The 27236-nt window shown below is 43.1% G+C and overlaps 1 protein-coding gene across 6 annotated transcripts in view; it reads left to right on the forward strand.

The window, feature by feature from the left end:
- Positions 1-27236, forward strand: part of CDON (cell adhesion associated, oncogene regulated) — a 97073-nt gene that overhangs the window by 23497 nt on the left and 46340 nt on the right. For 4 of the 6 annotated variants that reach the window (XM_053659424.1, XM_037134159.2, XM_037134160.2 and 1 more), the window contains 7 exons: positions 18152-18287; positions 19807-20079; positions 21329-21475; positions 22334-22477; positions 23101-23388; positions 24627-24896; positions 25453-25809. In XM_053659424.1, the coding sequence (XP_053515399.1) occupies positions 18212-18287; positions 19807-20079; positions 21329-21475; positions 22334-22477; positions 23101-23388; positions 24627-24896; positions 25453-25809 (1555 nt within the window). In that variant the 5' untranslated portion in view covers positions 18152-18211. Of the gene's footprint in view, positions 1-17892; positions 17979-18151; positions 18288-19806; positions 20080-21328; positions 21476-22333; positions 22478-23100; positions 23389-24626; positions 24897-25452; positions 25810-27236 lie in introns of those variants that run through there. The other 2 variants (XM_037134161.2, XM_037134164.2) reach the window with 2 other exon arrangements.

The raw sequence follows: 27236 nt of genomic DNA on the forward strand, positions 1-27236 counted from the left end.
TACAGCTCCCTTCGAATCTCACCAAAAACCAAAACAAGGCACTTTCATATTGCACATGGAAGCCAGTGGAGGCAAGTCCTTGAAAGAACGGTCTGGTTACGAGGGCATGTAGGTGTGGCGCCTTCTGACAGTGGATTTCCAGGTGTAAGGTGTGGCCAGTGTTTTGTACACAGGAAATGTGAGGATAGTGCAATATGACAGGTTTAAGAAATATATGAGGACTTACATTCCTAAATGACAATTGTGTCCTTCAAGAAGTCTGTTGACGTTGGGATGCTGTATGGTTGATCTTGTTTTATGGTTAATTATGAATCTCACAACAATTGCTGTTATTGTGCTAAAAAATTTGAAATTCTTTTGGGATTATTTTATGGCACTTAAAAATTTTTTTATGCTCTTGATTTTTTTGGAAATAGCTGTTAAAGAATAAATTAGGTGATAATGTTGGATTTAAGACTAACTATATGGGGTGGAAGAGGGTATGGGGTTATATAGTGATGGAAAAAATAAAATAAAAATCAGGAGCTATCAGAACATAATAAGAATGATTTTTAGGCCTGGATTATACATTGGCCTCAAAAATAATTAATAAAGGATTTCTCAGAAAAGTTTTTTTAAAATATATATTTTATTGATTATGCCATTACAGTTGTTCTATTTCCCCACTTCATTCCCCTCTACCCTGCACACCCCCTCCCCCACCATTCCCCCCTTTAGTTTATGACCACGTGTCTCAAGTTCTTTAGATTCTATATTTCCCATACTATTCTTGCCCCCCCATCAATTTTCTATCTATTGTCTATGCTACTTATTTTCTGTACCTTCTCCCCCCTTCTCCTTCTCCCACTCCCCTGTTGCTAACCCTCCATGTAATCTTCATTTCTATGGTTCTGCTCCTGATCTAGCTGTCCTCTTAGTTTGCTTTTGTTTTAGGTGTGGTTCTTAATAACTGAGTTTGCTGTCCTTTCACTGTTCATATATTTTATCTTCTTTTTCTTAGATAAGTCACTTTAACATTTCATATAATAAGGGCTTGGTGATGATGAACTCCTTGAACTTGATCTTATCTGAGAAGCACTTTATCTGTCCTTCTATTCTAAATGAAAGCTTTGCTGGATAGAACAATCTTGGTTGTAGGTCTTTGGATTTCATGACTTGGAATACTTCTTTCTAGCCCCTTCTTGCCTGTAAGGTCTCTTTTGAGAAATCCACTGACAGTCTGATGGGAACTCCTTTGTAGGTGACTGTCCCCTTCACTCTTGCTGCTTCTAGGATTCTCTCCTTCATTTTAATCTTGGCTAATGTAATTATGATATGCCTTGGTGTGTTCCTTCTTGGGTCCAACTTCTTTGGGACTCTCTGAGCTTCCTGGATTTCCTGGAAGTCTATTTCCTTTGCCAGAATGGGGAAGTTCTTCTCCTTTATTATTTGTTCAAATACGTTTTCCACTTGTAGCTGTTCCTCTCGCCCTTCTGGTACCCCTATAATTTGGATGTTGGAGCGTTTAAAGATGGCCTGGAGGTTCCTAAGACTCTCTTCATTGTTTCGAATTCTTGTTTCTTCACTCTTTTCTGTTTGGCCATTATTTGCTTTCTTCTGGTCCACTCCATTAATTTGAGTCCCAGTTTCCTTTCCATTACTGTTGGTTTCCTGTGCATTTCCCTTCATTTCAATTAGTTTAGCCTTCATATGTTCCTCTAATTTGTGGCTAAAATCAACCAGTTCTGTGAGCATCTTGATCACCAGTGTTTTGAACAGTGCATCTGAAAGTTTGGGTATTTCTTCATCGCTTAGATTTTATAGGCTCTGGGGCTCTGAGTTGTTCTTGAGCCATGTTTTGATCTTTTTGTGCCTGTTATGTATGAGGCGCGGAGCCTTAGGTGTTCACCAGGGTGGGGCCACCCAGGTCGCTGGGTTGTGATGCTGTATGTGGGGGTGGGGTCAGAGAGGGGCAATAGCAGTCCCCTCTGCTGCTTCCCGCTGCTGGGGCCTGCGCAGTCTGTCTCACCGCTCACTCCTTCGCTGGTTTATCTGTGTGCTAATGTGTGACCGCGATGAGCCCTCAGTGAGTCCACCGCCTTGCACCCTCAGTGGGTCCACCTACTGCTACTCCACACCTGTAATTCACCCACAGCTGCCTTCGAGCCTGGGTGGCGCACTTGGGTCGGTCCGGTGGATCTTTCCTGCCCGACCCAGCTCTGCTGCTGGCTCTGCCCCTCTTACCGGTTTGACTGAAGGATTCATTGTTGTCAGACTTCCATATAGTTCAATTTTCTGTTGTTTGGCTGCATTTTTGTTGCTAAAACTTTGTCGTTTTTAAACTTGGTTGTGTGCAAAGGCACAGTGCTTCCACCTACACCTCCATCTTGGCGGAAGTCTCCAGTTCTTTATCTGTTTTCTGTTTAGCTGAGCGGTTCGTTGTTTTCGGAGTCTGTATTGTTCGATTTTCTGTGATTTGCTTGTGTTTATTGTTGGTAAAACTTTGTTGTTTTTAGATTTGGTTGTGTGAGGAAGCAAAGTGTTTCCACCTATGCCTCCATCTTGGCGGAAGTCCTCCTCAGAAAAGTTTTGCACAGAGGAGCGTCAGTGGAATAATGAACCTCTTTTGGGCTGGGGGGTGTCGGCTGCTGTGGTTTTCCTGCAGTGTATGCACATATATGGTGTGTGTGAATGTATACATGGTGCGTATGCATGTATAAGTGGTGTATATTTGTATACATGGTGTGTGTACATATACATAGTGTGTATGCACATATATATGGTGTGTGTGCATGTATGCATGGTGTGCATGCGTATATACATGGTATGCACTTGTGTGTACATGGTGTGTATGTATACATGGTGTGTGTGAATGTATACATGGTGTCTGTGAATGTATATATGGTGTGTGTTTATACATGGTGCATATGGGTGTATACATGGTGTGTGTGCAGGTATGCACGGCATGTGTGCATACATATGTGTGCACATATACGTGGTGTGCATGGATGTATATGTGGTGTGCATGTGTGTATACATTGTGTGTGTGCACGCATACATGGCGTGTGTGCACGTATACGTGGTGTGCATGCACATATACATGGTGTGCGTGCACGTATACATGGTGTGGGTGCATGCGTGTCTCCTGCATCAGTGTGTCCTATTCTTTTGGCTGTCCTGTTTTCTGTCGTCCAGCGTAATGTCACAATGCAGCATCTGCTCCTTCAGGTGAATGCTGCCAGCAGAGTTATTCCAGCAAGCTTTGCTTGATTTCCGGGAGCCAGGGAACTGCTTCTCAGGCCTTTCCAATTGGACTAAAGCCTCATGCTATATTGTGCTGTTTATGAAGGTACTGTGATCTTAGTTGATTTTTTTTTCTGTTTTCTAGTTCTTCAGGCCATTGTAGCTTGATCATTTCTTTGATTTTAATTGCCTGTCGAAGTTTCCTGGGGTGCAGATTTTCTGCATACAGGCCAGTGTGTGTTTTTACTTATTTTTAGACTTACTCATCCATTTGTGGATTAGGTATTGCCTGTATAGTAATCTGTGATCAATTTGTATGTCAATTTATCCACGTGCTTGGATGAGGGGAACCCCATTATCAGTGTAGGCCCCTGTTCATGGTGCTATAGCCCCTCCAGGAAGCCCTGTCTGACTCAGCACCCACCACCGGTTTGTGCAAAGCAGGGACTCCTCTGAAATCTGGATTCTGCAGTTATTTCCATGCAGCCAAGTTCAGAGGTGGAATAAGGTACTTGGAAACTGATGCCACTAGGTTTCAGGTCCCTGGGACGCTTACGACCCAGCAGGTGACATGAAATTCATTGTGACGGGGCCCAGTGCTCGACCAGAATTGATTAATGTTTATCTGCAGCAGAGATTTTCTTCTTAAATTTCTAATTTTTTTCTTTTTTCACTTTTCCCTAAAAGTTTGACTATATATATTAGGATATACTTTGTGGAAATGAGTTTCTCTGCGAGGTTTTATTTCCTTGTCACTAAAATGAAATCTAAAGCAAACTCCATGAGGTGAGTCTTTTGTCTTTGCCGGGGAAATGTGTTTCATTTGGTCTAAGCAAAGCACTGGACTTCTTAGCAACTATATTAATTTCATAACCTACTATTTATCCTGAGCTCTTTTTCACGTGTTTTCCTATTCCTTCTTTTCATTCTCCATCAAAGAAGTTGAGCCAAATGTCTGTCTGCACCGTTATATGTCTGTTCAAGCTTAGCTAACTTTAAAATTTTGCTTTTAGCATTTGTTTTGTGGTTACCATAACTTTATTATTTTTTCCCATGAAACCAACTCCAGTGACAAACTGGAAAATCTGATGAGTGTTGGATTCCTGGCATGTGTTGGTTCTATGATGCTTGCAAAGTAATCCCCTTGAAACTTGCTGTATTTTGTCTTTTTAATAATTGCTCCCAAATCACTTTAGAAGTTCACTATTTGTGTGCAGCTGCGCTTTGAAACATTTGCAATGCTCCCATTCGACTCACTGTAGAGGCCAGAATCAGAACCGTCTGTCTCCGCCGTTCTCGGCTTCCTGTGCTCTAGAAGAGAGGGGAAGTAATCTCTTTGAGAGAGAGTGAACAGGAACACTTGGCTTCTTTTGTTAGACAGATAGACCCTGGGACTGGAACCGCACTCCGCTCTTGCCCAGGCCCCTTCCTGTTCTTCTGCTGTGTAATTAGGACCACGTTGGCTCTCTGTGTAGCCGGCAGCTCTTCACTGTTGCCTTTTTCTGTTTGTGACCTTTGCTCTCAGTGACCTTTCCTGGGGTTAGTCCTAGGCCCTTCATTGTGTTGGAGCCGAAGTGGCTCATGTGGAGTTGATTATTTCTCTCCTCACTTGGCCTTTTTGGTGCCATTACTCCCAGTTGCTTCCATTTTCTCCTCTACTTTTGATGCTCTGCAGAGAAGGGAAGTGCTTTTGCAGGCAGCGGGATCCTTCTGTACGCCCGGCGGCCCAGAGGTGGGGGAAGCGCTGTGAAATCTGTAGGTGACAATGTTTTTTGAGAAGTCGATCTGAACGGTGTGTCACTGTGAAGAGCTGCACTGCACAGTGCAGGCTCTGAGATCTGGTAAGAAGAGAGCATCATAGCTTACGGACCTGGGCCTGGCTGTGTGACGTCCTGCCGCTCTGCTTCTAGACGCGCCTCCTACTGCCTCGGAGCTACCAGAGCAAACCAAGAATGGCTCGCTCTTGGTGGCACGTGACTGCTTTGAGGGAATCCTCAGTTTCTGAAAGAATGGGGAATAACCCTAAGATCAGTATGGTTGCTACCCGTGGATGGTACATTTGTTGCGACTAGATTTACGGGGTGGTGGCACTTGCTCTGCCTCGCCTGTGCTCACCCCCCTCGTCCCCTGCCCACTCGTCCAGCAAAATCGCTGAAGGATGCTGGCCAGCTGTTACTCTCATTTTTCAAGACCCCCTGCGGACAGCATGAAGACTGCCACCGATCAAAGGCTTCAGTGGTCACGAAGGAGTCAGCAGTTGAGGGATGTGTCTGGTGACCCCAAACTGCAGTACTTTGGAAAGATACATGTGTGGGAAGTGCAGCGACGTTTTGAAACTCATTTTTTAAAAGTCTGTTTGATTCCATCCTGGAATACTATTTTTTGTCTTTTCCTTTTGTGTTTAATTTTTTTTTTGCTCTGACCCACGTGGCTCAGTGGGTTGAGCATTGTCCCGCAAAGCAAAAGGTCTCCAGTCAGGGTACATACGTGGGTTGTGGGTTTGGTTCCAGATCAGGGGCGTGCGAGAGGCAACCAATTGATGTTTCTGTCTCACATCGATGTTTCTCTCCCTTTTTTTCTCCCTTCCCCTCTCTCTAAAAAATAAACAAATAAAATCTAATTTAAAAATATATTTTAGTAGTATTAACAATGCAAATCGTTTTGAATGAAAAATTGCCACACCTTCAAAGGTGCTGTGTTTTAGAAGCCAGCCTGAGGCTCTCTCCTCGGTAGGGAGTGTCAGTTCTGTCTGTCTGCCGTTGCCTCCCAGGTCCCTCTCCAGCAATTCAGGCTTCTTCCTGCTTGCCCCCTAGATGTCCCACCCAACTCATTAGCTCCACACCGTGGGATACACTCTCTACACTGCTCGCCCCCCTCACAACAGCAGCAACAAACCAGGGAAAACCCTGCTGCTTCTTGTGTATTTCCTGTCTTGGGAAACTCACGTCATTCAGTCACTCACGTGCCCAAGTCAGAAATCTGGGCAGCAGCCTCCGTTCCTTTATTAATGGCAAAAGCAGAAGGGAAACAGAGAAGTGGACAGATAATGGATTCCAGAGATGTCTAAGAGATGTATTCTTTCCCAGTCCAAGTCGTTCACTGTCCAAGTTCTAGTTCTTTTTAAAATATTCCCTTGTCTTTAAAAATATTCTTTAATCAAGTAAAAGTCTCCCGGATGGTTCTCTAGCACAAGTCCCCGTCCTCTTTCCCCACTTTGAACCCCTCGTCCCCTCCCCAGCCACTCTCCACATTGCAGCGTCCCTGCTGTTTGAAAGGCACAAGTCTGATCTTGTCTCTTGCCTCCTTAAAAGCCATCAGTACTCCCCTGAGGATAAAAACCAAACCCCATGACCTGACTTTACACTCAGGCTTTCACTCACCCCTGTGACCTTAACTCTCACCACTTACAGTCCTCCTTTTCTTGCTGTACTTTCCAGCCCACATTTCCTCACTCCCTGCCCCTGATTCTGCACACACACCATTCCTTCTCCTGGGAATACCCCGCTCCCTTTGCTTTTCATCCCTCCCTCCACCCTGCCCCAAGCTTATCCATTTGAGTCACCTAAATGTCTCTTTTGGGAAGCCTTCTGTCCTCCAAATTCTGACCCCTCTGTTTTTCCTGTAGCACCTGTACTTGCCTTATTCTGTTGCTCTCCTATCCCTCCTTCACTTCACTACTTTGATTCCAGAAAACCTTTATTTTCTAAAAGCATTGCCTCTTAGCAAAAACCATTTCCATTGATTCTGATGGAGGCATGATGTGTGGGCCCCAACCCAAGAACATGAAATAGTCTCATAGAAAAATAAACCAACTAAGTATGAAGAGCAATTTTGTATAGGTGATAAACAATATTTTCAAAGTAAATAAATGCAGTTTGTTCCTAAATATCTTGCAATGAATTTATTGTGCTAGGCAAAGGAGAAAGAAGACTTGGGCGTGAAGGAGGGCTGGTAAGGAAGTCCTTCCAAGGGGATGGAGAGGCGGGGAATCAACTTTAAAACAGCAAGTCCTCCTAAGATACATAGTTATCGTGCATTCGCATCCCACTTAAAAACACAGTTACGGTACAGAAAATACCCGTGTGGCAGGACGAAGGCTCGAAGGCTCGACCCTGGGAGTGCTTCTGACCTGGGGGAAATGCTGCACACGCACCTCAGTGCAAGAGGCAACCAAGGTCAGAGGAAGTGCCCACTGCCCGCCTCGCTCGGCATCTATACGCAAAGCACCATGTTTTGGCCTCGCCCAAACAGAGCAGGCCATTCAAATCTTTTTGTATTTTCTGACCAACTACCACAATGTCATGTAAACTGATGGGTGTATCTTTGCCTGAAGTTGTAATATCAAAGTACCACTTTTTAGTTTATGATTGGAACAGTTGTGATACTGGGTAAAAAGAAGTCATCCAAAAAGTGGGATAATTTTGCAGGAGCCCTAGAGCAAGACGTTTAGCTCTGCGGGATAACTATGTGTTTGAATGTCGCCCTCCCTGACGTGACTGTAAGCCTGGGGAAGGCAGATGTCCCCTCTGATCTGTTCGTGGCTGAGTTCCCAGCATTGCACAGTGCCTGACACACAGTAGGCATGCACTAAGCACAGCTTGTGGAATAAAAGGTGAATTCCTCTGCTTCGAACTTTTAATACTTTTTACCATCTCATTTGCACTTACTATGCAGGACACTCCTCTTTATTCCAAAGTTAATTATGTTCACACCCTCTTCTCTCCATTAGGCTTCAATAGCCTCAAATTCAGGAATTACGACTTCTTCATCTTCCTTATCTTTGTGCCCCTCCCAGGATCTTACCCAAAGTTGATGCCCTCTTGTAGGGAATTTATCGATTGAATGAATATTTCCTGGGAAAATTAGGATTCTTAGAAGTCTGCAGGAAATATTAGCTGCTTCGCTAAATTGTTCAGATATTCGGAATGAAGAAAACTTCGACAGGAGATTGAAAGTTGGATGTAATTAAGGTCAGGGTAGTTCAGCGGGTTAAAAAAACCTGTGTTGCATGTTTGACTTCCCTAATTGAAGTCGTGCTGAAATAATCAGTACTTAATCAGAAATTGTTAAGTAGAAATTGTTTCATTTTTTTCTTTTGTAGCGACTACAGAAAACATTTTTTTCTCAGCATATTTTGAAATAGATTGAAAATAAGGGTCTGTTCTCTTAAAGAAGGAAATTACCATTTCATGAGGAGTAAGATGCCTTTACTTTACAGAAGGAAACTAGAACTATTTTGAAGAACAATACCAACCCCAAAGCTGAGTTTCTGTTTACAAATTAGTCACAGTTATTGCCTAAGCCTGAAAGAGAACTCTGAGAAAGTTTGAGCTAGGAGGATCTGGAGGGGGTAACTCGGAGACACAGCTTCTATCATCCTTAGGGAAGCAAAGGCATTGCTTCAAAAACAAGGAAATCAAATCTAGAAATCCAGGAAAGACTTTCCCCAGAGGGTTATTCTGGCAGCACGTTGAAAAGGGGTTATAAAAGCATTAAGTTCACCACCTGAACAATAAGTTAAGTAAATGTTAGGGAAGTATTTCCTCTCTTATTACCTTGAGCTTCTGTTTGCCAGCACGAGTGCTTCTGAGCCTGGGATGGCGTAAAAGTACAGTTTGTTAGAGAAGATAAATTGCCATCTGTGTAGATGTGAGGGGAAGACTTAAAGAAAGCCCTGTAATTTAGGAAATGCCAGCTCCTCTCACAGAACTTCAGGACTCCAGAAGCAGTACTGGGGTCACGTGAAAGTAGGGAGCCCTCCAAAAATTTTTACACCTTGGAGGAGTTGTCCCCTGACTTGTAGGTTTCTTCAGGTGTTACCCTCAGCTGTCGCATTTCATTTTTACTTTTTTCACCCTAGTCTTTCTTCTGGGGAGGCTGAACTACCAGAAACTTTCTTGGGAACAAAGTGACCACTAAGCTTCTCCTCAGACACTTAAATCAGCCACTCGGAGCTGCAGTGAAGATAATAGGATCTCGTTGGCTATTAACTTTCTCTGAAGATATGAAGGCGGTAGAACTTCCTCGTGGTCATGTTAATTTCTTCTGAGACCAGTGAATTGGATAAGCCATAACAGTTCTGGCTTTCACGTGGGGAATTGACCAGGTCTTTGCCAAAGTCCACCAGTAAGGCAAGGCCAAAGCACTTTAAAATCCAACTCCTGGAGTTATTTTACTATCTCCAGTAGCTTAGGGATGTAGAGGTATGTGTGTGTGTGTGTTTTATAGACAAAAGCATTAATGAAGGGAGAATACAACTTTGAAATGATTGGTAATTTACTATTTTGAATGCCAACAAGTATTGCCAAAAGTGTCATCAGTTTTTGCATGCAAAATTTTAGAAAACAAATACATATTATAAATTAAAATCACACAGTATAACAGTTATCCGTTATCTTACTTTAAAATAAATTTGGGGTAAGAAGCAGAGATTTTGGTGTCCACGGTGCTTTTTTGTAATTGAATGTTCAGATGCACGAGGTTTGATAAGCGCAGCGCAGACAGTGCCGAGTCTTTCGTTCTTTTGCGTTACTTTTATGTAAACCTAGAATGTTGTTAGAAAAAGCCTCGCTAGATTAGACAGTGAATGTTCCTTTATGACTGATCAAATATTTTAATTAATTGCTCAAATTCATGTTTTATAGTCATTCAGCTTAGCACAGCGTAAGAAGGACTTAAACCAAGATCTAAGCCAGTGGAAGGGTCTAGACCAAGAACTTACGCTGTTGGGTGGGAGCCTCTCACACTGCTGATGGTGGTCGTCAGGCGCGGGGTTGGAGATATTTGCCATCTTTTTCTTTTTGGAAAACAATTTGACTATATATTTTAAAAGAGACTTAAAAATGTTTGTATTCCTTGACCCAATAATTCCATTTAAAAAATCTCTCCTGAGGACGTAATTAGAGTGGTTTAAGATTTATGGACAAAGATGTCCATAGCAACATTATTTGTAATAACAAAACATATACATATGAGGTCTGTCTGGAAAAACCCAACCATTGTTAATATATGGTTTAGTATATGGTTAATATATGGTTAGGATATGGCAAGAATGTTTTGTGCAACATGGATGTAACTTGGCGGCCAAGGAGCATGGCCTGGATGTGCATGTGTGAACAATGAGGACTTCACTGTACTAGTCAGTGGGGTTGGTAGATGCAGTTGAGTGAGTTTGTGTGCTGTGTGGCTGTCGCATTCAAAATGACTCAGTGAGCAGAGCAATGAATTTGTATCAAATTGTGTGTTAAGCTTGGACATTCCTCCATGGAAACTATTCGGGTGACTCAGAAGGCCACAGCAATGGGCCACTGGTGACTGGCAGCTTTATCAGGACAACGTGCCCGCTCATGCATCACATCTCATGGAGAGTTTTTTGGTGAAACATCAAAACATCCAGGTGACTGAGCAGCTCCATAGCCAGATTTGGCACCATGCAACTTCTGGCTTTCCCCAAAACTGAAATCACCTTTGAAGGAGAAGAAATTTCAGAACTTTGATGAGATTCAGGAAAATATGATAGGGCAGCTGACGGTCCCAAGGTGCTTACTCTGAAGGGGACTGCGGTATCATTGTCCTATGTTTAATGTTTCTTGTATCTTCTTCAAAAATGTCTCTATTTTTCATAGTACATGCCTAGATATTTCCTGGACAGACCATATATATACACGTATATATATGTATACACACACACATATATATAAATACAGCCTAACTACCCAAAAGGGAATAGCTAAGTATCTATAGCTATTACAAATTATGTTTATGAATGCTCGTAATAGTAAAATTAGATAAATAAATGAAGCATGAGTTAAAACTATTGCACACATGTTTTGGTCGCAATTATGTAAAGATACACATATGGAAAGAATTAGGAGGAAGAGCATCAAAATATTGATGTATTATTATTAGGTGATGGAATTGTCATGTTTACTTTTTTGTATATTTGTTCCACATTTTCAAGGCTGAATGTTTTATTTTGTCAGCATTTGTGGAAATATATTAACAACTGTCTACTTATAAAATAACATATCAAATGTAGAATATGTGAAAAACTTGAATATTTTGTTTGAAATATTGCCCAGCATTATGTTAATCACATTTACATAAAAATCTAAGCGAGAAAAACACAGATGTCTAAAAAGAAATGACAGTGTGATTTAAATCAGAATTCTCTTCTGTATGGTTGGAAGCAGAATTCTGTGTTTCATTTTTGCATGTGAATATTAAGTGTGTATATGCACTGGGGCAGAGGTCAAACAGCAAGTTATGTGCCAAAGTGGTGAGTGGTGAAGTGGGCTGGGTGCTCTTACCAGAAACCTTTTCTCTGCTGGCCAGTTTCCTAATCAGAAAAGCGGATAAGAGGAGGATGGGATAACTTTTATGCAGCAGAAATTAGGGCTGTTGTTTCCCTTGTCAAGGTGCTTTTTTATGGGTAGGAAAGGTGACATACCTGTTAAGGCCACTGATGTATGTGTAAGAAAAGGGCAGGAGCCTTGTTTAATTGTAGTAAACTTGGCCAAACTGTTCATTTGGTAGAGCAATGCAAGACATACATACTTATGTATAAATTATAAATATGTAAAATGAACATATTTCCCTGGCTTGTGTGGCTCAGTGGATTGAGTGCCAGCCTGCAAACCAAAGGGTCACCAGTTTGATTCCCAGTCAGGGCACATGCCTAGGTTGTGGACCAGGTCCCCAGCAGGGGGTGCATAAGAGGCAACCACACACTGATGTTTTTCTCCCTCTCTTTCTCCCTCCCTTCCTCTCTCTAAAAATAAATAAATAAAATCTTAAAAAGAATAAAATTTACATATTATATACTTTTTATGTAATTATATATAGGTGTTATATATGTGTGTTTTCTAGTAACTTGCTAATCAAATAGCATTAACACTAATATTACTGAGTTTCCTTTTTCAACAAAGAATACTTTTAAAAATGACATAGCATTGAGCAGTTTTCCAGTAGTGTTAATGGGTATACCCCAATTTATACACTATCCAGCCCTCCTCATGGTCAGTGGTGTTTATTTGGGAAGTTGACCTAGGTTGCCACTGGCGGCTGTTGAATATAATTTCAAGCTGTCTGACCCATATAGTAATAGAACCCATGGCCTTGTGTTCATTGTCATAGTTCTCGAACAAACGGAGCAAGCTTGCCATGGATAAATATAATTATAAACCCAGTCAACAAATATTTAGTAAATGACTGCTATGGTCTTAAGTTCTTTCCAACCCCCAAAACCAACAGGTAGCATGTTGGAGTTCCCATCAAGGTGGTGGTTGGGTAAACGTCCCACAGTCACATCAGAATTATAGAACCGTCACTGAGAACCACCTGAGATCTAGCTGAACAGAAGTCCTACAACTAAGGCTATAAAGGAGAAGCCACAATGAGGCCAGTAGGAGGGGCAGAGATGCAGAATGGGCTGGTCCCACACCCACATGTGGCGGTTAAAATTTGGGAGGGATATCTCAGCTATGGAAATCCTCCTGAGGAGTGAGGGGTACCAGCCCCATACCAGGGCCACCAGCCCAAGGTTTCAGTACCAGGGAAAGAAGTTCCCATAACTTCTGGCTGTGAAAACCAGTGGGAACTGTGGCTGAGTGAGACAGAGGTTTCTGGAGACCCAGGGATTCCTCTTAAAGAGCCCGTACACAGACTTACTTGGACTTGTTCACTTGGGAGCTCCAGTGCTAGGGCAGCAGCATGAGAAGCACATCTGGGACATTTGGGGACGAACTGAATTATCTGGCTTTGGGGTGAGATCTGGAGGGCCAGCTTTTTCCCAGACAAATGCTGGCAGAGGCCATTGTTGCTTTGCTGAACGGTCCCCCCATGTTGCTAGCATATAGGCACCATATCTGAGTCTCCATCAACCTGGCTAATGCTGTTTACTCTGCCCTGGTGACTCCCTGAGACCCAGATCCACCCAATTTACAGGCCCATGCAAGCAATTTCCAGTGGCTTTTCCATGCAAACAGCCTGTCTTGGCCCATTCTTTAGACTTTCCTAAAATCTTTCTATCAAAGATTCACAAACTCCAAATAAGCAGTAGCTGGCCTCAGTGTGCCCTGTATCTCTTGCTAAATGGCCCCAGGCCTAGCACTAGTAGTAGTCAGCCTCAGTTCACACCTTGGCCTTTCCTGGGCACCTTCAACCTAGCACAAGAACCAGCCATTTGCATATTGCCTTGTAGCTCATGCCAGGTGACCTTGGACAGGGCTTGGGTAGCAGCTGATCTTGCCAGCTTCAGACCACACCAGAGCACCATCTACCACCTCCAGCAGAGACACACTTAAGGGACAGGCTTATTGGGCACTAGAGCCCTGCCGAAGTAACTCCTGCTCTGGGGGATGCACAGCAGCTCCTCTGTTAGGGCTGCAGCTACTTCTCTCAGCCCATTGGCCTGGGGTTTAGTGCCTCCCATTGATGTACCAAGAGCAATCAAGGCTCAACCATAACAGGAATGTGGACACAGCTTAAACTGGGGGTGCACTTGGAGTGCCCAGATTGGGTAACTTGGAAGGCTGTGCCTCTGGGCCCTACAGGACACACCTACTACGTCAGGCCATTTTATAAGACTGAGAGATGTAGCAGCCCTACCTAATTTGTAGCAACAAACACAGGGAGACAGCCAAATGAGGAGACAAAGAGATGTATCCCAAATGAATGAACAGAACAAAAGTCCAGAAAAAAAACTAGACAAAACAGAGACAAGCAATCTACCAAATGCCCAGTTCAAAACATCAGTTATAAGGATGCCCAATGACCTCAATGAGAACTTTAACAAAGAGGTAGGAGACAAAAATGGAGTTAGAAAACATAAAAGAGAACCATCAGAAATGGAAGAATGTAGTAACTGAAAAGAATACATTACAGGAATTACAGTAGAGTAGATGAAACAGGATCAAATCAGTGAACTTGAAGTTAAGGAAGCAGAAAACAGCCCATCAGAACAGCAAAAAAGAAAAAAATCTAAAAAAAAGGGATACTTTAAAGACAACTTCAAGCATGCCAGCATTCTCATCACGGGAGTGCTGGAGAAGAGAGAGAGCAAGGAATTGAAAACCTAGTTGACGAAATAATGACAGAAAGCTTCCCTAACCTGGTGAAGGGAATAGACATACAAGTCCAGGAAGCACAGAGAGTCCCAAACAAAATGAACCCAAACAGGCCAACACCAAAACACATCATAATTAAAATGCTGAAAGTCAAAGACAAAGAATCTTAAAAACATGGAGAGAAAAGCAGATAGTTACTGACAGGGGAGCCCTCATGAGATTGTCAGCTGATCTCAACAGAAATTTTGCAGGCCAGAAGGCATTGGCATGAAATATTCAAAGTGATAAAGAGCAAGGACCTATAGCCAAGTCTACTCTACCCAGCTATGATTTACAACTGAAGGACAGACGAAGAGATTCCCAGACAAGAAAAAGCTGAAGGAGTTCACCGCCACCAAACCAGTATTCTAAGCAATGTTAAAGGGTCTTTTTGAAGAAGATGGAGAAGAAGAAAAAGATAAAAAATATAATAAAATGGCAATAAATAGGTGTCAATGAGCAATTACTTTTAATGCAAATGGATTAAATACTCCAATTTGAACACACAGGGTGGCTGAAGGAATAAGAAAACAAGACCCTTATGCTGCCTACAAGACACCCACCTCAGATCAAAATACATGCACAGACTGAAAGTAAAGGGATAGAAAAAGATATTTCATGAAAATGAAAACAAAATAATTTTTAAAGGTGGGGTAGCAATTTTGTACTAGACAAAAAAAAAAAAACAGATTTTAAAACAAAGGCTATAACAAGAGACAAAGAAGGACCCAGTAATTTCAGTCCTGGGTATTTAACTGAAGAAACCCAAAACACTAATTTGAAAAAAAGTATATGTCTTATATTCGTTGCAGCATTATTTACAATAGCCAAGATACGGAAGCAACCTAAGTGTCCAGCAGTAGATGGATGGAGGAAGTAGCAGTAGTGCCTATATACAGTGAAGTATGACTCAGCCATAAAAAAGAATGAAATCTTGCATCCGTAGTGACATGGATGGACATAGAGGCTGTGGAATAAGTGAGTGAAATAAGACAGAGAAAGGTAAATGCCAGATGATCTTGTTTGTGGAATCTATGCAACAAAATGAATGAACACAGAACAGAAACAGACTGGACAGAGAACATTTTGATGGTTGCCAGATGGGAGACAGTTAGGGCTCTGGGTGAAAAAGGAGAGGGGATTAAGAACTACAGATTGGTAGTCACAGAATAGTCATGGGGATGTAAAGTACAGCATAGGGAATATAGTCCACAAAATTTTAGTAACTATGTTATGGTGCCATATGGGTACTGGACTTACCAGGGTGATCACTTAGTTATATAATGTCTAATTACTATGTTGTATGCCTCAAACTATATACATCAACTGTAATAGAAAAATAAACATGAAATTAAAAATGGACAGTGTGTTGTAAGAAACCTAATAGAATTAATAAAGTATATCCCTGTGTGCTGATACTTAGGTAGCAGTAATGAGCTGTGGCATTTTAAAGGATAGCTGTAGAGTAAACTCAGTCGATCGCATGTTGAGGTTAAAGTTGACTCAGGAATTTTTCCTCCTGCTTTTCAATAAATAAATACTTGAGGAAAGATTTGGCAAAAGGAGGAAACACTCCTACTTGTCCTCATTCTCTCAGGAAAGTGGCTCCTGTTAGCAAGTTATTTGAATGTTTACTTTGCTTGACTGCTTAGCAGTGGTGTGTCAGTTCTTACCCTTGACGCAAATATGAATTCAAATAAACCAAAAAAAAAAGTTTCACACAGATGGCCCTTTCTTCCCACGAGTGGTAACCAAAATATCCTCCCTCGTTTTTAAGAAGAGGTCAGCAAGAAAAAATGAGAAAGGCAGTCCATGAACTGATAGTTCGTGAGCGGGATAAAGTGGAATTCGCTACCCGTAGATTTTGAAGTGTGTGGCACGGGGAAGGAAGCACTTTCAGCTTTGCCAAATTGCTGGACTTATCTCTGTACTAAAAACCCCACGCAAACGAGCCAGCCTTCCCATGACCACCATTCACCCCCATCAGTTCTCCCTATTCCTCCGCGTTCTTCTCTTGCCCTTTTATAGCGAAAGCCTTGAGTTTTCTGGGCCCGCTTTCCTCGTTCCCTCCCCTCCTGTTCCATTGTGAACCCACCGCCAGGCGCCCCTGGAGCCTCCATCCAAACCCCTCTCATCAGCATCACCAGTGACCTCTCTGATGTCTTCCCCATGGTGTCTCATCTTACTCTGCCTCTCAGAAGTGACTGAGAGATTTCATGACTCTTCTAGAAATATTTTTCAAATGTTTTTCTCCCCGGCACAACATTCTCCCAGATTTCTTCCAATTTCATTGATGACTTCTCAGTCTCCATGGCTCCTTTCTTCCCCGCTGTTCAGTCTACAAACTCTGGAATGTCCCAAGGCGCCTAGTAGGTCTCTCCTCTTCTCTCGTTTCCCTCAGAGAGAGCTCATTCAGTGCCTTGGTTTTTATAGGTCTAACATCTGCATTTCCAGCTCCGACTTACTGCACAGCCCCAGGCTCCACTACGTCATTGTCAATCGACAGTACCATGGGACTGCTTCACAGATATCTTAGACTGAACTTGGCTAGAGCAAGCACGGTTGACTAATCCCATCTCCATGGCCTCTAGTCTCCCCCATTTCAGTAAACAGAGCTATTATTTTTAAGCCAAAACTATTAGCACATCTCTTTATCTCACATTCTATACCCAAGGCTTTAGCAAATGTTGTTGACTCTAGCAAATGTTTTGAGTCCAATTACTTTTCACCACCCCCACAGTTGACTCCCCAGTCTAACCCACCACATTCTTCTTCTCTGTCCTGAGGGATTACATTTCTCTACTTGCTGTCCCTCTTCATTCCTGCCCCATTTCAGTCTAGTCCCTTCCAGCCAGGGATCTCTGTAGAGCATAAATGAGATGCCGTCACACCATGTCCCTAAGTCCTTTCAGGGCTTGCCACCACATTGAGAATATCCAAAGTTTTTTAAATTTATTTTTCAATTACAGTTGACATACAATAGTACATTAGTTTTAGGTATACAACATAGCGATTAGACACTTTATGTACCTTACAAAGTGATCACCCTACCTAGTACCCATCTGACAGCATACATAGTTATTACAGTATTTTTTTATGATATTCCCTATGCTGTGCTTTACATCTCTCTGACTGTTTTTATAACTAGCAATTTGTACTTTTTTTTTTTGCAATTTGTACTTCTTAATCCCTTCCACCTTTTTCACCAGTTCCAAAACCTTTACCATGTCTTTCAAAGCTGGGTAGGATCTGGCCCAGCTTCCCTTCTGGGCTCTTTTCCTGGCTCATCCTGCTCTCGCCACCCTGGTCTTTGGATCCTCTGCAAACGTGCTGAATGGCCTGCATCCCCAACACGGGTGTGCACTTGGTGTTCTCTGAACATCCACGAGTCCGAGCCCCGCATCTGAAAAAAGGGAAGAAAACCAGTAGTTCCTATTTCATAGGGTTGCTGTGAAGATGAAGTAAAATGGTGTCTGGCACGTCCTAAGCATTATGCAAGTGTTAGCTATTTTTTTTAAAAAATCTGTTTTAAGTAATGTAGAAGAGTGCATTTTTATTGTGTTGAGTTGTAGATGCTTGTGAGACATGAAGCAAATGCACTACAGGCTGTTGAATGTATTCTTTGGAATGATGGCTTCTGGGTAATAAGAGGTATCCGAACACCTTGGAAGCATGAGCAGAACTTCTAGTTGTAATTTAGCATCTAGAGATTAGTTTTTGAGTTGGGGAGATAAGGGATTATGCTCACAACCCTATTGACTATTCAGATGAATGAGTTCAGCTGTTTTTGTGGTTTAGAATTCTTTTCTTTGATTGTTTTTCAGTGAGCCAAGACCTGGATTTTGCTCCGGAAATCTGTCCACCCGCTTCTGTAACCTGGCGCTATGCATTCGGATCCTGGGCCCTTCCACACACTGCTCTCTGGTATTCTTCTGACTCTGTGCTCTTCCGTGGGTTCAGGTAAGAGTAGAAGAATCATAATGTTTTAGCTGGAGATTTTCCTCATCTTAACCTAAAACAAACAAACAAACAAAAACCTCAACTTCAGTATTTCACTGGTGGTAATGGATTGTACAGACACTCGTAAAATTTATTCGACCAGCTGAATGATTTAAAATCTCTGGTTAGTTTGACAGTTTAAGGGTCTCTTAGTAGTGCCACTTGGACATCAACCGGCCTCCCCATCGGTGTCCTTGACACTTACTCCTTCTGTTGCCTTAAAAATAAGTATTTTCCAATTGTGCCTTTTTCAGTAAGGACACAGGTTTCAAATTTCTGATTTGGGAAATGAAAACAGGAATAAAATGCTGACTGCATACCACCAAAAAGAGATTTTAGAATCAACATGTAATAGTATTCAACTTGGACTGAGAGAATTGGGTTCAAGTGCCAGGCCCCCGGCGACCTTGTCTAACGCACGATCTGCCTCTCCGGGTTACCGAGAAGCCGAAATGTGTCTCTTGTTAAGTGTGTGGGAAGGCTGAGCCTCATAATGGCCCGCATGCATTTGTTTTTCTTTTAGGTTTTTGTAAAGGTTTATCTGTTATACACACGTACATTGGTGTTTGTTCACTAAGTAATATTTATTTTCCTCTGGTAAATATACTATACAACTATGTTATAGTTAGTAAGGGAAAAATTGATGTAGTGGTTTTATTTATTTATTTTGCTAAACAACACCCTCGGACTTACTCAGGAGAGGCACCTTCCAGAATCTTCATTGCTGATAAAATATCCTGTAAAAGTAGAATCAATGATTTATTGATGTCTTTAAAAAAGCATTTTATTATGCCAGAGTAGCAGCATTCCTGTCCTGTATTTTGGGTGGCAGAGAAGGCTCTGTTCTGACACTTAAGTGCAAGACTCCTCTGCCCCCCACCAACTTCCTAGAGGAATAGACATAACAAATGAAACTCTTCCAAATACCAAATAAGGACAATCGCGTTGATACCCTATTTGAGCCTTCTACCCCAGAATGAGGATAGACTTTGTAGGTCAGTGCGGCTTCCTACCTTTCTACTTCACTTTCTTAAAAGTTGAACATTATTTTATGTTAAAGGGAAGTGGTAAAGAAATACCATAGCCTCATCTATGAAATAACTTGCTTTTAAAAGCCAAAGCCGGTTGGTTATAAGAGAGGAATTCTTTGTAGTTTGAAAGTCATCTCCACTTTGTCAGATTAACTTTCTTTCTTAAAAGCCACTTCCTTAAATGAGCAATTCACCATTTCTCATTTATGTCGTAAGGATTCTTATCTGCTCTACCCTAATTGTTAAGTCCTAGGTTAACATGTTGCCTCTTTCTCTTCCAAAAATGGACTTTTAGGACTTCCTAGAACTTACACAAGCATTAAGAACCATAACATATATAGACCCAGTAAGGGATTGCCTGTAGTTACACAGACTGAGACGAAACATATGTAATGTATTTTCTTTCTCATTCTCCTCTTCCTTTGCACACGGGGAATGTTCCCTTCTAGACTTGGCACCTTATTTCGTTTCTGAGCCACTGTCTGCGGTCCAGAAACTTGGTGGACCTGTAGTTCTGCATTGTTCTGCTAAACCTGTGACTGCTCGTATCACGTGGTGGCGTAATGGGAAGAGACTGGAGAGAAACTTGGAACAGATTAAGATTCATCAGGGGACTTTGACTGTTCTTTCTCTCAGCCCCTCCCTTTTGGGGGACTACCAGTGCATTGCCAACAATAGCGTCGGCGCGGTTGTGAGTGGCCCTGCCACAGTGTCCCTTGCAGGTGAGTTTCATTTTGTCCCTGTTACGTATGGGGTTTCCTGGGGTTGCTGTTAGTACTTGCATTTTGGGTGGTGGGAAGAGCGTGGGTTCTGGAGGAAGACACACAGCAGTTCTCATCCCAGCCTTGACTTTTGCTCTGTGTTTAACTTGGGGAAGTGTACTTGAACCTCCGTGAGCCTGGCCTAGTTGTCTTCATCTGCAATGAGGATGTGGGAGTGATTTTTTTTTACACACGACAGTTTTCTAAAGGGAATTCTGAATTTTTTTGGTTAGCATTTGAAAGTCCCTAATACAAACAGCAACAAAAAAGCTATTGTCTACTTTGACACTCAGTTATTTTATGCAGTCCTTTATCTTTCTTTTACATCTAATTGTTTTATTTGCCTGATTACTGAGTGCTTTTAATTTGTGTAATTGAAACCAGGCTAAAGAAACAGGAAAATAATAACTGACTGTAACGAAAGGAATGTTGAGTATCGAGCTTGGGGAAAATCTGGATTGGTGGTTTTCTCAGTGCGTTTGAGCCATCTGCCTTTCAGACGGTGACGGCTTCCAGCCCTGGAAACGTCTTCTAAGGGCGCCCCTATTGACAGAACAGGTCCGGATTCCCCAGGAGTGGCGAGTTTGTCATAACTGAGAAGAGTAAATGTTTTTGTAGAGCTGTGACCCATGGACCACTCCAAGACATGTGCTGGAGGGCTGGATTCCGGCGGCAGGCTGCTGGCTGCTGTGGGCCCTGGAGACGATAGAGTCCTTCTGTGCAGGCTCGTCTTCAGGGGACTTAATTAACCCAAGGAGACTCGAGACCGAGTTAGTGTACGCAGGCAATCCAGTGACATGCAGCTTTGTTTTCGATGTCCTGGGTTCGTCCTCAAAAACCATCGTATTGAACCTGAGTTCAGACAGAACAGTGATGCGTACATAGGGGAAGTCAGTGCTGATGAGGGGCTGGGTCAAAAAGTGCTGGTCTTGACAGGATGGAAAGTGATGCTTTATAGTTCCCCTCATGTGTTAAGAGCAGCTGGCTTTTCTCAAGGTCTCCTGGAGAAGGGTGCCATGACTTAGCTCCCACCCTAAACCACGCACTCCCACCCGGAGACCGCCTTTTGAGATAAGAAGTCCCCTGCCTGTGAAGTGGGATTGGCTGCCACCGACGGCCAAGTTGCAGATGCTGTTTCTAGTTTTTAAATTTCTTTCAGGAAAGAGAGCTCAAATTTACATTTGTTTATTGCTCTGTTTATTTATTTTAGTTCTTGGTGATTTTGATTCATCCACAAAGCATGTTGTTACAGCAGAAGAAAAAAGGACTGCTTTCATTGGCTGCCAGGTACCAGCCAGCAACCCCAAAGCCGAGGTGCGCTACAAAGTTCGGGGGAAATGGCTGAGACATTCCACAGGTGAGAGCTTTTAGGAAAAGCCCATGGCACCCACAGGTCAGAGGTCTGTATAAGGGCCTACGACGAAGCTCTGTGTACTGGGGACTGCAGATACCAAAATACGCAAGACACCCCTTATCCGCTCTCAGAAATCAAGGGCAGGAGACCAGAAGTTGTGGCTACATTACAGAAATGATTACAGTCCACACTCCGGTGTTCACCGTCTCGACTCACTGGGTCCCAGCTCAGACAGATTTCACTCTGAGGAGATGGCCCTCAGGCCCTTGCTAACCGAGTCCACCCACTGCCCGCTGTCCTCTGTCTTCAGCTTCACTCTTCACTGTCACCCCCCCACCCCCACCCCGGGCACTGTGTTAGACGCGTTTCTGTTGGCCGGTTTGCCCTTTACCCTTTCTCTGCCACCCCCGTTCCTGGCTGGAACATCAGCAGTACCTTCGTCTGCCTTCTCCATGGCTGTGCCGCTTGTGCCTGGGCCGTTGTTGGAAGAAAATAGGCCCTCGGAACATATTTGTTGAGAAAAAAATGACTAGCTAGACAAGACTGAATGCTGGGGGATGGACGAGCGTGACGGTGCGGGTCACTGTGTCCTTGTCTGTCTGGCTCGGCCCCGCCTGCCGTCAGCTCTCAGCCAGCGACCTATGGCCAGGTGTTTCCGGTGGGCTGGGCTCTGTTACTCTGGTGCCACCGGCTTTTTTGTTGCCTTGACTTCCCCTTCCCTTCATTCAGTGATTTTCCCTCAATTGCTCATTTGCTGCTAGTCTGATGTCTAAATTTAAAGTACAGCTATCAAAACTGATTAGTTTTCATTGGTGTCCTTTGTAAAGAGAGAGGCCTAACTGCATTCCCTTCCTTCCTCAGAGAATTACTTAATCCTCCCGTCGGGAAATCTTCAGATCTTGAATGTGTCCGTGGAGGACAAGGGGTCCTATAAATGCGCAGCTTTTAATCCCGTCACACATGAGTTAAAAGTCGAACCCACTGGCCGAAAGCTCCTTGTGAGTCGTAAGTATTTGGGAGAATAACAGTATTTAGGGAGAGTCCTCGGAAGCATTCCTCATAACAAGTTGAAAAATGAGAGTTCATTTTTCTTTTTGATCCTATTTGCTCATCATAGGAAAGTCTTACAAAAATTAAATACATAATATATTATAGAATGATCAAATGCTACTATACATGGTTTAAAAATGTAATGATATGCCAGGGGAGAATTTGGGTCCAGATGGCAGAGAGATACACATGTGGAGAACTTTGCCCTTTGCTCAAATAAAAGTAAGAGATAGTAAAAATATAACTTGGTATGAGTGGTGGTCAAGTTTGTGGCTAACTGTGAATTATGAAAATACATATCCCTGTTCCCTTTCATGCCTGACTTTTAGGTTGTGGTAGTTTAGCAGCGGTGACTCCTGTCCTTGTCCAGAAGTCTACATTTCTAAACTGCTCATTCAGAAGTAGCCCTGAAGTATTGCAAACCCTCTTAATTTTAATTCTCTATTAAAAATGATTTAGCTACCAAACAGAACCTGGTAGTGTAAAGAAGAATAAATGGGAACGTGGGAAAGCTCATAGATTTGCTGAGGAAGAGATTGGACACGATGATAATTTTTTGCTTTCTCTTCTTTTTCCAGGCCCTTCTTCAGATGACTTTCACATTCTCCACCCCACCCTTTCGCAGGCACTAGCTGTACTTGCTCATAGTCCTGTAACCCTGGAGTGTGTGGTGAGCGGGGTCCCCACTTCTCAAGTGCACTGGCTGAAGGACGGTCAGGATGCCATGGCGGGAAGCAATTGGAGGAGGTTGTACTCTCATCTCGCCACGGATAGCATTGACCCCGTGGATGCTGGAAATTATTCCTGTATGGTGGGAAGCACGTCTGGAGATGTGAAACACGTGACTTACACGGTTAGCGTGCTTGGTAAGATGTCGCTCACTAAGTGTTGTCCAGTGGTCTGACTGATGTTTGAGTGGAAGGTCTGTTTGTGAGCTGAGTGACACAAGGACTGTGAAGAAGCGTCTGCACTGGCAGGCAGAACAAGCTTCACGTTCCTCACGGACTGCTGAACCAGGCAGGGGTTCTGGGTGCCGCAGAGCATCTCAGCTGGGCGTTCCCGGGAGCCTCACCCCCGCCTGGTCACGTGGTGCAGAGCTTGTTTTTCATGAGGACCCGGAGGGCGGAAACTGGAACTCCGTAGGATGGAAGGTTCTGGGCTGTGGTCAGGTGTGGTCTCCAGCAGTAGTGACCAGGGCAGAGTCCTGACCAGAAAATGTCATCTCATGAAGACATCTATTTCATTTTGTTTTCCCTTCTGGACAGCTGTCACTGTATCTGGCTCATAAAATTTGCATTATTTTCACCCGCATTTCTATATCTGCTCTTTATGCCAAAGTGATTCCTTTCTTCCAGCTGCCCATCACTCTCATGTGTGGTCGTGGAAAACGTTTTTCTTCATCAAAGCAGGCTTTCAGGAAAACCAGAAAAAACAGATAGTTAAGCGGTTTCCTAGTTAGTACAGTTTTTGTAAATCTTCACGACGTGTTTAATTGCAGCAATGGCCTGATGCAGGTTACACTGGAATCAACGTAAGCATTTGGCAGTGGGCTTTAACTTGTAATGATCATTAGGACTAGAGTCATATGCATAACTATTTAATCTGGGCATATGTTACAATGTAAATAAATGATTTACTTTGTCCAGGTAAAAAGCCCACTTTCTGGATATAACAGAAGTGTTTCTGCCCTGTGCCCACCTGACCTCAAAGCCGAATTGACCATAAAAGAACTTAACTTCTGAATAAGGTTTTCTTCTGTTTTGTCTCCTGTTCAGTGTGAAATCCAGGGAAACTATTACTTTATTTCAAACAAATCACCTGAAACTAATGCTAAAAGCCCCAAATTAGAAACTTTGTGTGTGTGTGTGTATTTGTGTGTGTTAAGGGAATTAAGTGGGTGGAGAGTTCTATGAAAAGAGGTTATAACGTATTAGTAACATATGGTTTGTCGTATTAAAGGAAAGCTAAAATACACTTAAAATTTTTTTCTTGACCACAGCAGATGGGAGAATGCAAGTAAACAATACACTTTGGTTTTAACTAGTTATTGGTAGATAGAGAAGGTTTTATATGACTCGAGTGGCAATTTGTGGTTTGTTTTCAGAACAGGCTTCCATTTCTAAAGGACTGCAGGACCAGACTGTGTCTCTGGGCGCCACCGTGCAGTTCACGTGTGAGGCTCGTGGGAACCCGCCCCCCAACCGTACCTGGCTTCATAACGCACGGCCCGTCCACCCTTCCCCACGGCATCTCACCACAGAAAGCGGATTGAAGATCAGCGATGTCACCGTGGAAGACTCTGGCCTGTATCAGTGTGTAGCAGATAATGGAATTGGATTCACGCAGTCTACTGGGAGACTTGAAATTGAAAAAGGTAGTCTTTAGATCATGGGATTAACTATAGGAAATTTTGCTTTACAGATACGCTTTTGTTGTGGTTAAAATGTAGCTGAAGGGAATGATCCTGTCACCAGAACAGAACAGTCTTCATGTTCCCTGGTCCTGTCTAGATGCAGAAACAGCCTTATTTAATTAAGCTCATTAAAAAAATGAAAAACAAACCACTTTTCAATATACTGTATATTAAAAAGGTAATATGGTAAAAGTTTCTCATTTCATGAAGAAACAGTCTTAAACAGCATCACCTGGTGCGAGTTGAGGGCTGACAAGGAGGGGGCTGGCGTGCTGCAGTCATCACTGTCACAACTGTGTCACTCCTTGCGCGTGACATCGTGAACAGTGCATTTCAGAGAATGATCGTGTTCCCCGCACTGTCCTGCATGTAAAACACTTACGCGGAAACACATGTGTGAAAGAGGTCTCTGACTGTGACTTCTCATCATCGGGAACATTTGCACACAAGGGCGAAATTATTTTGCATCGTAGACACTGTAATGTTCTTAACTCTAATGTATGTAATGCCTTTTTAGCAGACAGTGGACTCAAGCCGGTTATAGTTACAGCACCGGCAAGTACCCAGGTGGTGGACGGAGACTTCCTGACTTTGTCCTGCAATGCCACGGGAGTGCCGGTTCCTGCCATCCGTTGGTACCACAGGCACGGTTTGATCACCAGCCATCCGTCTCAAGTCCTTAGATCTAAATCCCGAAAATCACACTCGCCAAGACCTGGGGGCTTTGACCTGGAGCCTGTCTACTTCATCGTGTCCCGAGCTGGCTCAAGCTCTCTGTCCATCCAGGCCGTCACCCAGGAGCATGCTGGGAAGTACACCTGCGAAGCTGCGAATGAGCACGGCACCGCGCAGTCTGAGGCTGTGCTCACAGTGGGTGAGTTGCCATTAGTTTTTTTTTCCTCCAGGTAAATAGTTGTCTGTGATCACAGGGGATGAAGTACTTTACTGTATTATTTCGATGAATCCAGCAATCTCTAAAGACGTATTTTTTCCCAGTGACAATGATATGCAGAACCATAGTTTTTGGTATTTGGCCTTAACGTGAACTGCACGAACCTTGGTCTCCATTTCTGATGTGTTTGCTGAGATTGTAGTTGTCCTATAGAAGCTGGTGTTTGGGAAGCCCAAGGTAGGAAGTGTGGGGAGGAACTAAGTTTCCTGTCCCCTCCAGGTTCTTCTGGCTGGCCTGATAATCAAACAGACATGAGACAGGAGAAAATAACCAAATTTAATACGTACCTATGTGTGGGAACCCCTTGCACATGAGCGAGTCAGAGACCACACGTGTAGGAGGGGCTCAGAGATAGAAAGGGAACGTGGGTATGTAAGACAGCCTGAGCTAGGGATGAGGTGAGGTGCCCTGGGGGCTTCAGAAAGTCCTGCAGGATAAGAGCCGACCTTTAGTATTAGGGTAGCCAAAAAGTCTGCTGTGTTTTCTCCACAAAATAAAAGACACGTGATTGAGCACGGGCCTTCGAACCAAAAGGCTACCTGTTCGATTCCCAGTCAGGGCACATGCCTGGGTTGCAGGCCAGGTCCCCAGTAAGGGAGCACATGAGAGGCAAGCACACATTGATGGTTCTCTCTCTCTCTTTTTCTCTCCCTTCCCCTCTCTAAAAAATAAATAAAATCTTTTTAAAAATTCCTAAAAAGGGGACATTTTTCATTTTCACCAATAACTTTATTGATTTGGATGTTTCGAGTATGTTGGCTTTCTCCTGCTGTTGGCTTCTAGTGGTAGAGGCCAGGGGGCTGCTAGCCATCTTCCAGTGCAGAACAGCCCCATGGCAAAGGGTTGTTTGGCCGGAGTGTCAGTAGTGCCGAGAATCTTTGCAAACCACTTGTGACACATCCGATCAGTCACAGCACCTTCTCCATACACTGCACGAATCTTTTTTTGTTGTTACATTTCAGTTGCACTCTTACCTTTCTTGAAATAATAAGGCATAGTACACTGAAAATATTGTATATCTTTTTCCATCATCAGTATTAAAATGGCTGCACAAAACTTCACCAATTTTGGTAAGTTTTTTTAAAATGCACACTGACATGACAGCTGTCACAGTACCATCCAACCAGATTGTTTCAAATGAAGTTAAAGACAACTAAGCACTACTACAGCTGTCATATAGAAAAACATACTGAACTTTTTGGCCAACCCAGTAAATAGAAGTGTGCCCCGCCCTCTGGGCTGGTTAGAAGTTATCTCTGGTGATCTCTTTGGGCAAGGCCTCTAATTCAAGTTCTTGTAGGAAATTAAGGTCGGGGGCAGCCTTCTCTTGAGCCTGCAGCTGAAGCTGC

Source organism: Artibeus jamaicensis, unplaced genomic scaffold, assembly GCF_021234435.1.
Source record: "Artibeus jamaicensis isolate MK-2021 breed Jamaican fruit bat unplaced genomic scaffold, CSHL_Jam_final scaffold_660, whole genome shotgun sequence".
Taxonomy (NCBI): Eukaryota; Metazoa; Chordata; class Mammalia; order Chiroptera; family Phyllostomidae; genus Artibeus; species Artibeus jamaicensis.